Here is a 17440-nt window from a genome sequence, read left to right as displayed (position 1 = left end):
AATTCAACAACTGATCTGTTTCCTGCTCCCATAAATTTCCCCTTTCTTGACAGTATCTGCCATCTTAACATTTCTGCCACTGACGAATTCAAAGGGTGCCCACCCTTCTTTGTGAATAGAAACCCAGAAAAGCAACGTAGGAACAGTAAGTGGACTGAGGCCTGGCACAGGACAGGAAGACAGCACAGAAAGCTAGCAAAAGCTTCAAAATACCCTCTGGCTCCCCCGCCCGGAAGGAAGCAGCAAAAAATGGTGGGAAACCCTCAGCATTTCAGTTGGTGGAGAGGAGGTGGGGGTTGAGGGCAGGGAGGTCCCAGAGCTCAGAGAAGCAGCCACTGTCCCTCTTCCACTCTCTGGTTTAGTCAGGCCTCCCCCTCACCAGAAACTTCGAGTATCATTCTATGATAAGGGTCTGCGTTAGTCATCTTTGACTCTGCATTTCCTGCCTCATAGCTCTGTTTCCCTATAGTCAGACTGGCAGGTGCTCATAATCTTACGGAAGAATAATCCTCATACACCTAGGAATGCCATCTTCCAGAGAGCCTGGAGGGACACATGCGCACGGAAGGGAGGAAGGAAGGGAGGGAGGCCGACTCCTCCAACAGGTGAAATTTGCTGAATTAGTCCTGACCTCCAGAGGAGTCCCGTGTCCCAGCAGACCCTACCACACACCTGGCTTGGATCCTGTCTGTTCTGTTACCGAGCTCCTGGGAGCCCACTGTGGACAGCCAACCCTATCTTCAAAGCCTCGGACCCAAGACCCACAGTTTCTTCAGCCCAGAGATACGACCCCCTTGCTTGGGTGGCACTTTCCTCCCCACCAGAATCTTTTTTCCCACCAGCCAACTGCAACAGGTGGTGAGTTTTCAACACCACCACCAACAGGACTGCTAGCCGCCAGCAGCGCCTTGGCTAACAAAGGAGTTGAGATCATCTATAGCTCAATTTAGAGCCTAATTTACGAGGCCAGCAGGATTCCAGAGAGTGATAACAGCGTTCTTTCCCATAAGGTTATTCAGTTCAAATATGGGATCAAGTATCAATTTTCCAAGCAGTCCAGAAGTCAGTGACTGTAGCCCACGTTGTCCGTGAGTGTCTGCTCTGTGAAGACCATGGTCCTACAGATAGGACAGGCAGGCCTGCCTGGGCAGGGGATGTCGTGGCAAAGGCCCAGGGACGGGGCACATCTAATGTTAAATGTGAGCCATGAACATGAAGTGACGTGTTCCTCCAGGCTCACCAGGATTTTGTTTCCTTTTAATTCAGAACACCTGAGTACCTGGCCAGAAAAAAGAGCTCCAAAGCCTCCTGGTGTGGTACTAAAATTGGGGGGGAAAGTTGCCTACGAACTCTCATAGAAAGGTGTCTTGTTAGGTTTGGAGGGGAAAGTGAGGGAGAGGGGAGGTGAGGAGAAGTGGGGAGAGATGGACTAGGGAGAGAAGGGGAGGGGAGAGGGAGGGAAAGACAGGAGAAGAGGGAGGGTGGGGGAGAGAGGGGAGGGGAACTCTTCTCTGTTAATCTAGGTCAGCCTTGGAGTAAAATGTTGAATAAATCTGCATTTTAATTATAAATGGAATATATCGTACATCATAGATATGATATATATCATAAGCCAACTATCAGTTTTTTTTAAAAAATGAAAAAGGTATATTACAAATATCCATTATGACCTTGTTTGGGCAAAACAAAGGGATATGTACATATATTTGAATGTTTGATTTTAATAAATTATAATATGTAGATAGATATTCTAATAAATAATGATATATAGATTCTAAATATATAATTAAATATCACATGTGACACATACAATAATGATGTTATATATGACATGTATGGTATATGCTATACATATTATATACCAGATTTATATTCTAACTCTAGCCATTACCTTAGAACATAGAACTAAATATGCCAAAGTGATTCTTTTTGCTCTCCTATATTTTAAACTTCCACAAAAATTCTGCACTATTTTGTAATCATATTCCAGGGTTATTAAAACCTTTAAAAGTTTGCATGGTTCCATGGGTCACCCTCCCAATATTTTCTGTTCCCATCTGGAGTGTGGCCCCAAGTACCCCTCTGAGTAGGGCCCCTGCTGAGGCGACAGGAATGGACAGACCTCTTTCTGTTCGCTGCCAGCGAAGTACAGAGATGGGCTCAGGTGAGCCTTCCAGTCTTCAAAGGCCTGCAAAGAGGTCTTCCTCTCAACTTCAGAATGGAGCCTGGGGGAGACGGCAGGAGTGGCTGCATAGACGGCTCCCTCTAAGTCATCTGTCTGCCTCTCATCTTCGGCAGACAGTGTGCCCCCGGTCTCCTGGAGCTGTAGGCTCTGGATAAGCAACCGACAAGCTTCCAAGTCAGCTCCCCACACTTTTCTAAGCAGTGGACATGTGTAGCTGAAACAGAGGGGAAACAAAGGCAGGAAGATTTAGTCAGTGATGTTTCATCCTACCAAGTCAATAGCTTGTCTACCTGGCTCAAAATTAACAACTTAATTTCATATACTGGTGGATTGTTCCAACCAGAAGGCAGAGAGGGGCCAAATCTGTATACCATCAAGTAACAGCGAAATAACCATTGGTCCTTCTTAGCTACTTGTTCTGCAAGGACATCCAAGATCTGGTGTATTTTTCCAGACTCAGTGGTCCAATAAAACACAGCCCCTGCTCCTGTCTGTACTCCAGGCCTGCTGGCTTCCTTTGAGTCCCCAGACTTGTCCAACTCTCCCAGCTAAGTGCTTTTTCATGTGCTATTTCATATGCCTAGACTGTCCCTCCCCCACCATGCCTACCTACCAACACCCACTCACCCAGGTAATGTAACTGAGTGAAGCCGTGCATGGGTAATACAAACCGTAGCAACACATAACCAGCTTCAGTGGCTGAAAGCAATAGAGCAGAACGGACTCTGGCTATTAGGAAGAACGTACCCATCTACAGGGAGCCCTTCATCAGCTCAAGCCAACTAAAGTTTCAATTCCAACTAAAGGAACATAGACTCAAAGTTCACAAAAAAATTGATTTTTCATGAAAAGGCAAAAATCTGGGATTTTATAGGAAAATACACATTTTTCACCCATCCACTCAGCTTCTGGCTGGATATTTTCTAAACATCTATCTTCCTTTTAACAATCCTTCCTTCTAGTCTTATCTGCTATTCAATTTCTCTGTTGTGTTCTCAATTTTAGTTATTTTACTTTTCAGTTCTATAATTTTTATTTCGTTTTCTTTTCTACATTTCAGTTCTCTGCTGAAATTATCCATCATGCCCTCTAGCTACTTAAACATATTAATTATCATTGTTTTAAAGCCTGTATTTATAAATGGTGAATTCAGAAGAGAAAGAATGAGGCAGAAGCAACATTGTAGAGATTAAGGATGTCAAGGACATTAAAATATTGACAAGGGACATCAAACTACACCTTCAGAAAACACTACAACTTTAAAAGAGGAAAAAAATCAAAGAAAAAAAAATGCACCTGGGTTCTTCATAGTGAAGCTGCTAAACACCAAAGATGGAACAAAATTCTTATAAGCAGCCAGATAAAAGAAGGCATTAACTCCAGAGGAACGATAATACGGGTGACAGAAATGGTAGAAGTCAAGAGACAATAAAACAGCATCTTTAAAATGCTATAAGAAAATAACTGTCAATCTATAAATTATACAATCATTTTCAATTTCCTTCAAAAATAAAAGTAAAATAAAGATATTTTCAGATAAATAAGAACTAAAAGAATTCCTTGGCAACACATCCAGGATAAAGGAAAATGATCCCAGCTGAAAGAAAGGACATGCATCAAGCAATGAAAAACAATGGGAAGAGTAAATATGTGGATAAATCTAAGTAAATGTGGATGTAAAAAATAGCAATAATTTCTTTTGTAGTCTAAAATATGTGTCAAATTAAAATACATGACAACGAGCAAGAGGGAAGGAAGGTCCTTGTGTTGTCCAGAAGGACAAAGAGTGCTCATTTATATCAGACTTTAAGAAGTCCAAGATTCATATGCAATCCTCTATGGTAATTGTAGAACAGGTTAAAAGAATATATAACTGACAAGCGAATATGAGAGAGCATTTAAAAAATTAAACACATTAAATTGTTTAAGTATTGCTTTAACGAAAGCAATAAAGGAGACAGGAATGAACATGGTACGGATAGGGAAATGGTAAAAGTAGAAACCTTTATGCCCAAATATATTAAGATTTACATTAACTATAAACAGACAAATACTGTATTTCAAAGGCAAAGATTTTAGACTAGAATAAAAAAATCAAAATCTATTTATATGTTGCTTACAAAAGGCATACCTTAAATATAAGGATACAAACAGATCACAAGTAAAATGGTAAGAAAAATACATTATGAAAGCATTATTAAAGACAATAATTGTCTTTAGTGGGAAAGGACAGTCTTTTCAACATACTGTACTTAGGTCAATTGAATATCACTATAGAAAAAAATCAAATAATTTTTGGCTCACATGATACAAACATCAATCTCAGGTAGATTGTAGATCATAATGTGAAAGTGAAAACATTAAAACCTCTAGAAGATAATGTAGGATAATATCTTTATGACTTCATAGTAAGCAAAGATCTTTTAAACGAGATATAAAAAGGACAAGCTGTAAAGAAAACAAATGATAAGTTTGCTTCCATTATATCATGAATTTATATATTCATGAAAAAACACCATTGAGAGAATGAAACAATAAGCCACAGAGTGGGAGAAATTATTTGTAATATACATAACCAACAAAGGACTGATTTGAGAATATAACAGTACTTCTACAAGTCAATAAGGAAGAGACAGAAAACTCACTTTTTTAAAAAGGGCAAAGACCTGAAGAGGCACTTCACAAAAGAGGGCATCAAGTGGCCAATAAGTAAATTATGAAAGAATGCTCAACACCATTAATCATCAGGAAAACACATATTAAACCACAATGCGATGTACTATGCATCAACAAGATGGCTAATATTTGAAAGTCTGACAATGCCAAGTGTCAGAAAAGATACAGAGCTATTAGTATTGTCATACACTGATGGTGGGATTGAACATGAATGCAAGGTCTTTGAAATCTCTTTGATGGATGTACTAATATCGAACACATGTCAATCACTAAGACCTAGCACTCTGGCTCCCAGGTGTATACTCAATGAAATGCATATACTGTCAATTCTCATATTCATAGTGGTTACGTTCTATAAAGTCACCACGAGCACTGAACTAGCCAGTGTTGCTCCCCAGGGAAATGTAGGAAGGCTTAAGTTCCTGCCAGCCTCTGGTCACAGCATTCTCATTAACCAATCAGTATATAACTCTGTTATGTATGTTTCTGTTTGAAGACACCTTATTTAGAGCATATTGTTGATTCACTAATGCTGACCTCATGCCCAGCAGCACTACAACTCATGCCTGACCATACATTATTTCCTCCATACAGCACATCACAGCCTTCTTGTCCATGGGAGAACTAGACAGCTCCTCATCACTAAGCTTGGGCATCATTTTAAATAGTGAAATCACCAAGAAAAAGTACAAAATTTTTTTAAAAAATGACACTAAGTGGACCATGAAAGTGACACTTGTTCGTAAGATGAGAACTGGTACAAGGCAGAGCATTGCCTTGCTTGACCTTAGCTGAGAACATACGCATCAGATGACTCGAAGTTTTCACCACTCTGCATGCGTATGAATGACAGTGAAAGCTCTGTAGGTATTGATTTCAGGGTTACAAATAAACATTAGTGAGCAGGCGAATCACAGAATCCATGAATAATGAAGATCAACTGTATATATGATCATACAGCATTATTTGTGACAGCCAAAACCTAGGAGGGAAAACAAACATCTGTGAATTGAAGGATGGATACATTGTGTAGCGCTCACTTACTGGAATATCTTACTGCAAAGAAGGCGGCGAATAAATTACCACCATCTGCAACAGAAACAAAAAGATAAAGGGGAGGCACTATGATTCCATTTATTTTGTATTTGAAAATATGCAAAACTAATCCATGGTGTTAGAAATCAGGACAGTGGCTACTTTCGGGAGAAGGGGGACGATGACAGGGAGAGGCACAACAAGGACTGCTAATGTACTGGAAGTGGTTTATTTCTCGATGGTGGTGATTTATACGCGAGTGTTCCTTTTGTGAAAATTCATCAAGCATACATTCATGATGTGTGTACTTTCTGGTTAGTGTTAATATGACAATCTAAAATAATAAAAAGAGAAAGAGAGAAGACAGATTTTCTTTTTTTTCTTTCTTTTTTTTTTTAAGATTTTATTTATTTATTCGACAGAGATAGAGACAGCCAGCGAGAGAGGGAACACAAGCAGGGGGAGTGGGAGAGGAAGAAGCAGGCTCATAGCCGAGGAGCCTGATGCGGGGCTCGATCCCACAACGCCAGGATCACGCCCTAAGCCGAAGGCAGATGCTTAACCGCTGTGCCACCCAGGCGCCCCGAGAAGACAGATTTTCTGACCCACGTCCTGACCAAGAATGCTGGAGTGGAGTCTGGTCCACACCGGAAATGATGGTCCTTAGTGAGGCATGCTAGACTCATTTTCCGGCTTCTTCACTGTAGCCAATCTGACAGGTGTAAAGCGGCCTCTTGTTTAAGGTTGCAGCTCTCCACTAGGATCAGATTGTCTCCTGCGAATTGTCCTTTCATATCCCTTTTGCCTATTTATTCCTTTCTTGAGTTCCCCATGCTTTTTCTAAGAATTTTATTGAAGAACATATTTTCTTACCACTTCAATATTTTTATTTTTATACTCTACTTAAATTTTTTATTTCTCCTTGGGTCCAATTCAATCCATTATCTCCTTTATAGAAATCAACCCATTCTCTAATGGGTTTCATATGTATTATAATGTTTGTTCCTAATTTTAAAAATTATTTTTTAAAGCAACTTGTGTTTGTGTGTAAAAGCAATTCCCCTTTTCATTGTGTTTTATGTATTTACTCTTCTTGATTTATCTTTCTCAGTCTTATCAGAGGTTTGCTATCTTATTAATCTTTTCAAAGAACTACCTTGTGTTTTGTTAATCTTTGATACTGATTTTTGTTCTCTATTTCCTTGATTTCTGATCTTATCTTTCTATTTCCTTTTTCTCATTTCTTTGAATTTATTATCCTTTTATTAGCTTCCTTTGTTCAAGCTTAACTTGTTTGTTTCCTTTTATTTTTATTTTCCTCTCTTGCCATTTTAATTTTCTAATAAACATATTTAAAGCTCTAAATTTTTGTCTGAGTCATACTTAAACTATGCCTAATACATGTTTAAGTTTTAAAATTATTAAATATTTTAAATATGCAGAGAGAGATGGGAAATAATTTAACAAACATTTCTCTACCTACTGTCAAACGTATTGATTTTTAGTATTTTCCTGTAATTGCACCAGATTTACTTCTAGAATTTACAACATTATTGTCCCACAAATTTTACAGTTAGTGCTTTCATTGTCTTTCGTCATGATTCCTTTTAAATTCAATGACCATTTAATGGTATGTTTTTTCAATTTCTAGAGAGAAGGGATTTTTTTTTCCAGCTCCCTGTTAGGTTGATATCTAATTGTGTTGCATAATGGTCAAGAATAAACTTTATAAAATTAGTTGAGGCTCCCTCTATCACCTACTACTTCATTGCTCTTTGTAACTGTCCCACATGTATCCAAAAGAAATGAGTGTTCTGTTACATGTAAAGTTAAGGCACATTATTTAAAATTTTTCATACATTTGGGGTTTTTTTTTGTCTGCTTCATATACCAGTTTCTGAGGTGAGTGTTATTGTTTTTAAATTTCCAACTATAATTCTTGATTCATTTATTTCTTCCCACAGTCCTACCGATTGGTTTATGTATTTTGGATTATGACGTTGGACAATATGTTCCAATCATTAAATTTTCTTTTGCTTCTTTTTAGTTTATGATGACCTTTGTTAGTATAACATTTTAGCCTTAGAATCTATTTTGTTTGATATTATAATTGTTACATAACATTCTTTTAGTTCAATTTTTCCTAGCTTAGATATTTACCACCCTTTATCTTCTATATATCTATATCTATCTATATTCTTTTTTTCCCAAAAATGAATCCAGGGGCCGCCTGGGTGGCTCAGTTGGTTAAGTGTCCAACTCTTGGTTTTGGCTCAGATCATGGTCTCAGTCATGAGATCAAGCCCCAAATCAGGCTTCATGCTCATTGGAGAGTCTGCTTGGGATTCGCTCTCTCCCTCTCCCTCTGCCTCTCCCTGTTCACATGCATGATACATCCTCTTCAGGGAGATGTCTGTTCATTTATTTTGCCTATTTTCTAACTGTCTTGTCTTTTTTTTTTTTTTTTTTTTTTTTTTTTTTTTTTTTTTTTTTTTTTTTTTACCATTTAGTTTCAAGAATATATTCCTCCTTTATCCTAGACACTAGTCTTGCCAGATACGTGGTTTGCAAATATTTTCTCCCGGTCTGTAGCTTTTCATCCTCTTCACATGGGGTTTGAATGAAGTCTAATTTATCAGTTTCCTTTTAATGAATTATGCTTTTAGTATCACATCTTTGACATCTAGCCTAACACTCCTATATTCCTAAAAGTTTTATACTTTTATATATTACATTTAAGTCCATGATCCATTCTAAGTTAATTTTTATATAAAGCATGAGATTTAGGTTGAAGTTCATTTTTTGCCCTGTGGATATAGAATTCAGGATTGATTGTTTTCTTTCATCACTTGATAAATGTGCCACTTCTTTTTGGCTTGTATGGTTTCAGATGAGAAATCCACCATTATTCAAATCGAAGTGCCCCTACAGGTAATACATCATTTCTGTCTGGCTGCTTCAAGGTTATTTCTTGGTCTTCTAAGTTTTCAAAAATTTAATTCTGATGTGTTTTGGTGTGGATTCTTCTGGATTTATTCTGCAGGGGGGATGTTCTTCGCTCTTGAATCTGTAGGTTTGTGTCTTTCACCAAATTTTTAAATTATGTAGCCATTATTTCTTAAAATAATGAAGAATTATTTCTTCAGTCTTCTCCTTCTTGGATCCAATGAATCTGTGTTGGATTTTTTGTTATTGTCCCACAGGTCTCTTAGGCTCTGTTAACTTTTCTTTTCAGTCCATTTTCTTTTGCTCATATTGGGTCGATTCAGTTGTTTGGTTCTCAAGTTCCCTGATCCTGTCCTCTGTTATCTTCACTCTACTATTGAGTCTTTCCACTGAGATGTTTATTTCTGTTCTGTGTTTCCAGTTCTGTAATTTCCACTTCATTCTTTTTGTATAACTTCTCTATCTTTGCTGATATTTTCTTTTTTTGCATTTATTTCAGTAGAATTTATACTTGCTTATGGAAAAATTCTTTAAAGATGTATTTACTTATTTGAGAGAGAGAGAACATGTGTGTGTGAGTGGAGGGGAGCACAGGGAGAGGGAGAGAGAGAGAATCTTCAAGCAAACTCCCCACTGAGCACAGAGCCCAATATGAAGTTCAATCCCAGGACCCTGAGATAATGACCTGAGCTGAAATCAAGACTCGGACGCTCAACCAACTGAGCCACCCAGGTGCCCCATTTATGGGAACATGGTTTATGATGGCTGCTTTAAAATCCTTATCACACGATTCTAACATCTGATTCATCTCCATATTGAGGTTATTGTTTTTTTCTCATTCAAGCTGTGATTTCCTTTGCTTTTATATTATGAGGGATTGTCAATAGTATTCTGAAAATTTTGGCCATTATATTAGGAGATTCTGAGTTCTATTTAAATGCCTTATAAAATAAACTTAAATTTATTTTAGAAGGCAATACTCTTGTTACGTTTATCACACAGGTCCTATTCTCTTTTCATGCTATGGTTAGAATTACATTTTTTTTAAGTAGTCTCCACACCTAGTTCTAACCCATGACCCCAAGATTAAGACTGAAGCTGAGATCAAGAGTCAGACATTTAACTAATTGAGCCACCCAAGTGCCCCTCCAGTTACATTTTAATTTTAAGAGCCTTTGCCGTGAAAATGTGGTTTTCTTGGGGGGGGGGGTGTTTTGGTTTGCTTTGCTTTGGTTTAGTTTTGTCTGCTTGAGGTGTCTGTTCCCACAAGGGCTTCCACTGGTCCCAGCTGAACTGTACAAGGGGCAAAGGAGCATTCCCAGACCAAGCCACTGAATGTCTTTGGGAAGAAAAGTGAGTCTTGGGTCAGCAGGAAAGGAGAACATTCCCCTGGGTGCTTATTGTTAATGGGTTATCCTGTACTGCCGATGTATTCTCACCTGTGTTGTCTGAGGGACTCCCATTAGATCTAAGAGCAGAATGAATGCACCTGGACTGCACCCTAGCCTACTTTCACCTCCCTCTCATTCTGCCACCATCCCACTCCACGGTGATATATTTGTATATATTTTGAGGCTACACTTTAGTTCTAGATTTTTATTAAAACTTGTTTTGTTTTTTTCATAAGTTTTCTATTTCATCAACAGTAAAATTTACTAAGGTTTTTTCATGCCTTCTCTCACACATCTCATACTGTCCTTCTGGACTTATTTTTCATCTTGTAAAAACACTTCATCTAAGAATGTTTCAAAGAATATCAGATATGGCAAAACTTTTAAAGACTTCCAGGTCTGAGAACATCTTTATTTCACACTTAAACACTAAATAATAATATAGCTTAATATTCTGGATTCAATACTCTGAAAATATTACTCCATAGCCTTCTTGCAGACTATGTTGCTATCAAAAAGTCTGAGTCTAATTCTTATTCTTTTTTAAAAGATTTTATTTGTTCATTTGAGAGAGAGAGCACGTGCATGAGAGAGAGCACATGCAAGGGAGAGGGACAGAGGGAGACAGAGAGGGAGAAGCAGACTCCCCACTGAGCAGGAAGCCTGATATGGGACTCCGTCCCAGGACCCTGAGATCATGACCCAAGCTAAAAACAGATGCCTAACTGACTGAGTCACCCAGGTACGCCTTATTCTTATTCTTTTATAGTTGATATTTTCTTCGAATTTCCCCCTTGTCTTTGTTACATATAAATTTTAACCACAGCCTACAGATATTCCACCCCTCACCCTTTTCCATCCTGTCTGTCTATCCGTTTGGTACTCTGTTAGGCCCATCTGCCTAAAGCTTTATATCTTTTCCTTCTTCTGGCCAACTTTCAGTAATTTGTCTGTCAAATATTTCTTCCCTCTCCTCTACTGTTTTCTTTCCTTCTGGGATTCTTCTCATATGAATGTTGACCAAATACCTCTATTCTGTATATTGCTTAATTTATCTTTCATATTTTCCTTCTCTCTGTTCCTGATACCCTCCAAATACCTTCTGATAGCTGCTGGCTCACTAATTGGTTCTTCAGCTGAATTCATTAGGCTGCTCAAACCACTAACTGAGACTTTCTCTTTTAAATTTTTATATTTTGCTTTCTCTGACTTGCCAGTTGGTTTCTTTATGACTTCTTATTTTACTTCATGTCTCCTATATCCTCCCTTATCTTGGAAAATACTTAGTATGTTTATTGAACATGTTGCAGTATCGAATTTTGCATCACCAAGTATGTAAGTCCTTCCTTCTGTTGTTCTTTTAACAGTTACCCTCCTAAGAAGTCTCATTTATTTTCCATATAAGTTCATATTTCCTTAGGAATATTAACTACATTGGTTGGTGATGAGTCTTTGGAGAAGAGGATAATGTCAAAGACCTGATCTGTGCCCATTCTAATAGGGGTAGATGGTGGGTGGGTAGGGCACCATCTCAGGGAAAATGGCCTCTGGTAGAACAATCCGTACTCCTGCACTTGCAGAAATATATAGACTCCCTCAATTGTAATTATCCACCCCTCAGGGAACAGGGAGGGCGAGGGGAATGTTCAAGATCCAAGCTATCTGTTTGATGCCCTGCCATGGTAGTGCTTCTCTGATGCTGGTTTTCTAGTCCTTTCTCCCTGTCTTACTAGCTGGCAGGTTCTTGTCTGTTTCCAGGAGCTATGGGGTAGGCACTGGCCTTCCCAGGCAATGTGTTTGGAAGAAAAGGGCATGCCTAAAGACCTCTCCTCCACTTTATCATCTGTTTCTTCCCCACCTGGGGACCAAATCACCGTCAGCTGCCTGACGGGTTCTCAGTAATTTTTTATTGTTAACTTGACAGATCCATCAGTATCTCTCTGGCTTCCAATGGTGAGGGCAGGGCTGGATTCAAGGGAAAGATCTAGTAGCCCAGCTCTCATAGCTATGGAAAAAATTTGCTGCTTGCATCAACAATTTTCTACATTATAGCAATTGGCACACTGTAAGTTTGTGTCCATTTGCTATCTGAAAAAGTATATTTTGTGTAGTTTTTTGAGTGAAAGTGGGCTTGTCCTGAAATATCTCCTAGAATGCACACATCAAAGTCTCAAAGTCTATAACGCAATTTTAGAGACTCCTGAGATCATCCGATCGTAGCTTGAATGCTTATGGAACTGAGGCACGTGTGTGTCATGTACAGGGAATGATGGTAAGAGAGAGGGCAGACAGCAAGTTTGTAGGCAAGCTTCTACCCATTTTCAGAATGGAAATACTGAATTCTAACCTAGACACCAAGAGTTTCAGTTCTTGGCACCGAACTTTCTTTCTTGACTTATTACCATTTTCACTTCAAGGGTGTTAGCATTTTACCTAATTCTTTGGAAACTTTAAAGATAACTGGATCTTTTTACAGAACCACAATGGAATAAAATATCAAACAAATATGTGATACCCAATGGTACCAAATTGTTTAAGCAGTGATAGTCATGCTTCTGAAATCTTTTCATTCCCTGGGCAACAATGACTTAATCTCTAATCTTAAAAAAAAATGGCTGTTATTAGAAATATGTAAATTTTATCCTTTTGTCTTCAATTTTCTAAAAAAGAAAAATTAACATAATTCTTCACCGAACAAAGACTTTGGGACATTTTAGTCTCCTTCCCAAAATGCCATCTAATAATATGACAAAAGGAAATGTAGTATACGAAAGAGCGTTTGTCTAGGAAACTGTAGCAGACACTGCTGTTTGCCAAGCCAACAGTCCTCCCTCTGTTCGTTCTTTCTAGCAGAACTCAGGTAGTATTCAGGTAACCAACCCTCCCCCCTTAGGACATTTTGGATGATGACCCCTCCCTAGCTCTTCCGGTAGAGTGTAATTAGATGAATGCAATCAACCAATGACATTCTACCAGACAAGCCTTTATAATCCAGAGATTGGTAACACAGAGAGCTGAGCTAGACTCAATCTAACCATGTCGTGTCATCCATGCTGGGATGGTGGCAGGTGGGGAATAGCTTTTCATTCCTTCTCCCACTAGCAATGAATAAACAAACCACTGCATCTATCTTGTGACTCTAATGGAGCCAGCCTATAGACAAAGCTAATGCAATATAAATGGAAATGGCTAAAACGAGAAATGGAAAGTATCTGGTTAGAAATGACAAGTCTGAGCTGCTGAATCAACCAAGCCAGCTGCCCACCCTACTCTTGTTTAAGCCGATTAGAACTGATGTTCCTATTAGTTGTGACCAACCACTCAGCTGATTCAACCCAAGTCAAATGACTCTGATTGGAGTTTAGTCTCTGCTACAAAGTTTAGTGACCTTTGGGAAGTACTTTTTCTCAACTTGAACTTCTACATTTGTAATATAACATCTCTAATGTCTATCTCAGAGGATGGATTATCAAAAGGAAGCTACAACGATATGCAATATATAAAAGATGAGAAGTAGTAGAAAAAGTACATAACTTCTTAAATCTTGAATAGCTGGAGGCACTGATACAATGAAAATCACTTTTAAATGTGCACGGTATATGGTGGCCAAGATGTGGCCCTTGTGGTCCCTATTAGTTTATGATTCTTCTATAACTATGTTAAAAATAAAGACCAGATAAGACCAGTGATTAATTCCACCCAAAATTCAACCTGCCAGCAATAATAAAAGATATTTTGCCAGAGGGTATTGCAGTGAGCCATCACCATCAACATCGTCATTGTCACTACCATTACTGCCACCATCACGGTCATTAACATATTGGTCAGGAGCTATTCTAAGGATTGTTTATCCTCAAAACAACCTTACGAAGTAGATAGCACTGCTACATTGTATAAGTTTAAAAACATAATTCAAAGTCTTTGACATTCCTATAGTCAGGAGGTAGAGTCTACATCCTTTCCTTTTAAATCTGGTCTAGCCTGAGCTGCTTGTTATCAATGGATCGTGCAGGGAATGATGCCACACAGCTTCTGAGGCTAGCTCAGAAAAAGCCTTACAGCCTTCACCAGGTGTTTTTGGGACCCGTGCTCTGAAGGAAGCCAAATGCCATGCAAGAAGTCCACCCATTCTGAAATCGCCACGCTGGGGTAACTATACTCAGGCACTTGGTCAATGGCATCAGGTGAAATCTCGGCTGACACCCACTATCAGCAGCCAGCCATGTGCATGAGCCATCCTGCTCGTACAGCCCGGCAGAGCTGACAGCACCACGACCTCAACCTCGTGTCGCAACCCCAAGTGAGAACTGCCTAGTCAAGCCCTACCCGAGTTATGACCCACAAGATGGTGAACAAAGTAAAACTGTGCTGGGACAGACCCTGTTTAACCAGGTGAGAAAATTCAGGCAACTTCAGAAAGCAGAGCTATTCTGATCAGCAGGCTCATCAGCTTCTTTTTCCTATCGTGGATGAGCCGGACTCCCACGGATTCCAGAGGCCCTTCCATCTCTGACGCCTGTTTGAAATTCTAAGGAACAAGTTACTTTTTTCCCCTGCATCCCTCAGTAGTAAACACCAGGTGAAGAAGGAAAGAGAATACCACCAGAAATAATTAGAGAGCAGAGCTATTCTGATCAGCAGGCTCATCAGCTTCTTTTTCCTATCGTGGATGAGCCGGACTCCCACGGATTCCAGAGGCCCTTCCATCTCTGACGCCTGTTTGAAATTCTAAGGAACAAGTTACTTTTTTCCCCTGCATCCCTCAGTAGTAAACACCAGTTGAAGAAGGAAAGAGAATACCACCAGAAATAATTAGAGAATTATCTGGAACAACTACTGAACACTCAGTTTTAAGACCCAAAGTCAAAGTCATCAGGGCTCCCCATCAAACCGCTCCTCTTAATTTCTCTTATATTCATGGTCTCTATTTCCGCCTCATCCTGGCTTGTTCAGTGTTCTTGCCTCCTTGGAATTCCATCCCTTGAGAGCATCCCTTGTCTGTCCTGCCAACTTCTCTGTTCCCCGTGGCTCAGAGTGTAACACACACCGGACCCTCATGTGTTAGAAGAGTGAGCTGAATGAAGGCCAGAAATCATGGTCACTTTTAATATGTTTCTTTCCTTCAACTCCCACACCCAACCACAGACTCTATGTTGAGAATATTGTTCAGGTCTATTTGCCCCCTTTCTGACCGCTACCCCAAAGAAAGCATTTCATTTCTTCATGCCCAGGAAAGCTGCAATTAATGATGAGCTTTTCTTGCCTTCAAATATTTCATTCTCCCAATCTGTTCATCTACGGTTGCTCCAGAAATGTTAGTGGCTCCCGCTGCTTGCTAAATGGAAAGTAAAGTCCTTCGAGTTCTTACCCAAGATGACCTCAGGCCTGCCCTGGACTCCTTCCCCGTTGCTCTCCTGTGCATTCCCAGATGTCAGCGAACTGGACCACTTGCTCTTCCCAGGACAAATGTACAAGTTTCAAATTACAGATGACTATTTTTCATGCCTTTCTTCAGAATCTTCACCCATTAAAAGCCAACCAGTTCATCAAGGCCCATCTCAAATGTCACTTTAATAAAGAACTCTTCCCTGATCCCCATACCGTCTGTAATGTCTCCTTTCTCTGAACCCACAAGGCAGGTGGCAGTACTCTTAAGACCCTTATTACCCTGTGCCTTCATGTCTGGGCCGTGTGTACAGATACCTTCTTCTACTGTATATACTTAATGAGGTTTCAGAATATTTCATTTTTTTAAAACTGTGAAGCATATAGTCCAGCAAGGTATTAACCACAACAGGAACTCAATAAGTACTTAATTAACTGAATGAACTTTCAGGGAAGTTACATTTAAAGGACTCCTCCAATTCGAAGCAAAGAAAACAATTAAGTTTAAAAAAAAAATCCATCCTAATAAAGGTTAATAGAGGAAAAGCTTTCCTGATAAGTGATCCCAGTGGATTGACCACATTAAAAATTAAAGTCTCAGGGTAGGTCTCAATATGCCACTCTACTTTGCTGGAGCTGTATTGGCTTCTAAGCCATGCAATGACTGAATGGAAATTTTAGATTATTTGACCATAATTTTGAAGTGGGGGAAAAGACTTTCTAAGCAAGACACAAAACCTGGAAGTCAAAAAGGGAAAAAAAAGTGATAAATCTGAAATCATATATATTTCAACTTCTACTTGGCAAAAATGCCATAAATGAAAGTCAAACTATAATTGGCCTATTAGGAAAAAATATATCTAGCATGCATAGCATAGTCCAAGAGTCCAATTCTTTAACCTTCAAAGAGCTTTGAAAGCCAGTAAGAGAAAAAGCAAACATCCCAAGAGAAAACAGGAAGAATGGGCAGAAGGAAAACACAAAGGGCCAATAAATACAGGAAAAGATAATTGGCCACATTCAAGGCAGACAAGTACTGTCTGGGAAATGAAAGTCTCCGAGTGGTACAATTCACCCTTTTAGGGGCAGGGGGACAAATCAGTACCCTTTTTTAAGGAAAGTAATTTGGCAATATTTGTCAAAATTAAAAGTGAACCTGGTCTTTGAGCTAGCTCTTTCACTTCTCAGCATTCACCTTACAAATATATTCAGACAGAAGAGAGAGAGAGAGAGAGAGAGAGAGATGTGAGAGAGAACATTAATTGCATCAAGAGAAATAACTGGAAACCAAACAGAGAAAAGCTGGCGTTGACCACACTCACTGTTACATACCATACGACTGTTCACAACAGAAGGCTAAGCTCTATCTCTTACAACAGAGAACATTAATTGCATCAAGAGAAATAACTGGAAACCAAATGGAGAAAAGCTGGCATTGACCACACTCACTGTTACATACCATACGACTGTTGACAACAGAAGGCTAAGCTCTATCTCTTACAATGGAAAGATTTCCAAGACAAATTAAGTGACAACAGATAAAGCACAGGACAAGTAGTATTCTATTGTGATCTCATTTGAATTTTTTAAAAGACACAAAAGGGCAGGCAGATATAGCCATACAGGACTATGCATTAGTGAGATATTTCTGGAGGAATATAGTTATTTTCTAATGACTGGGGTAGGGACAAGGGGTTTTTACTTTATATTTTACCCCTCTCTGTTGTATTTTTTTTTCTTTCAAAGAAACCCCATGCATCCTTTGCTTTTACAACAAATACATTTTAAATTTTTAAAAAATTATCCACTGCTTGGGGCACCT

General features: G+C 39.0%; 1 protein-coding gene across 1 annotated transcript in view; it reads right to left on the bottom strand.

The window, feature by feature from the left end:
• DISC1 (DISC1 scaffold protein) overlaps window positions 1-17440 on the bottom strand; it is a 359683-nt gene that overhangs the window by 22217 nt on the left and 320026 nt on the right. The window contains 1 exon segment of the mRNA XM_040624168.1: window positions 2123-2399. Within this exon segment, the coding sequence (XP_040480102.1) occupies window positions 2123-2399 (277 nt within the window).

Source organism: Ursus maritimus, unplaced genomic scaffold, assembly GCF_017311325.1.
Source record: "Ursus maritimus isolate PB19 unplaced genomic scaffold, ASM1731132v1 scaffold_7, whole genome shotgun sequence".
In the NCBI taxonomy this organism is placed as follows: Eukaryota; Metazoa; Chordata; class Mammalia; order Carnivora; family Ursidae; genus Ursus; species Ursus maritimus.
The sequence above is the reverse complement of the archived record's forward strand: the minus strand, read 5'-3'. Positions and strand labels throughout refer to the sequence as shown.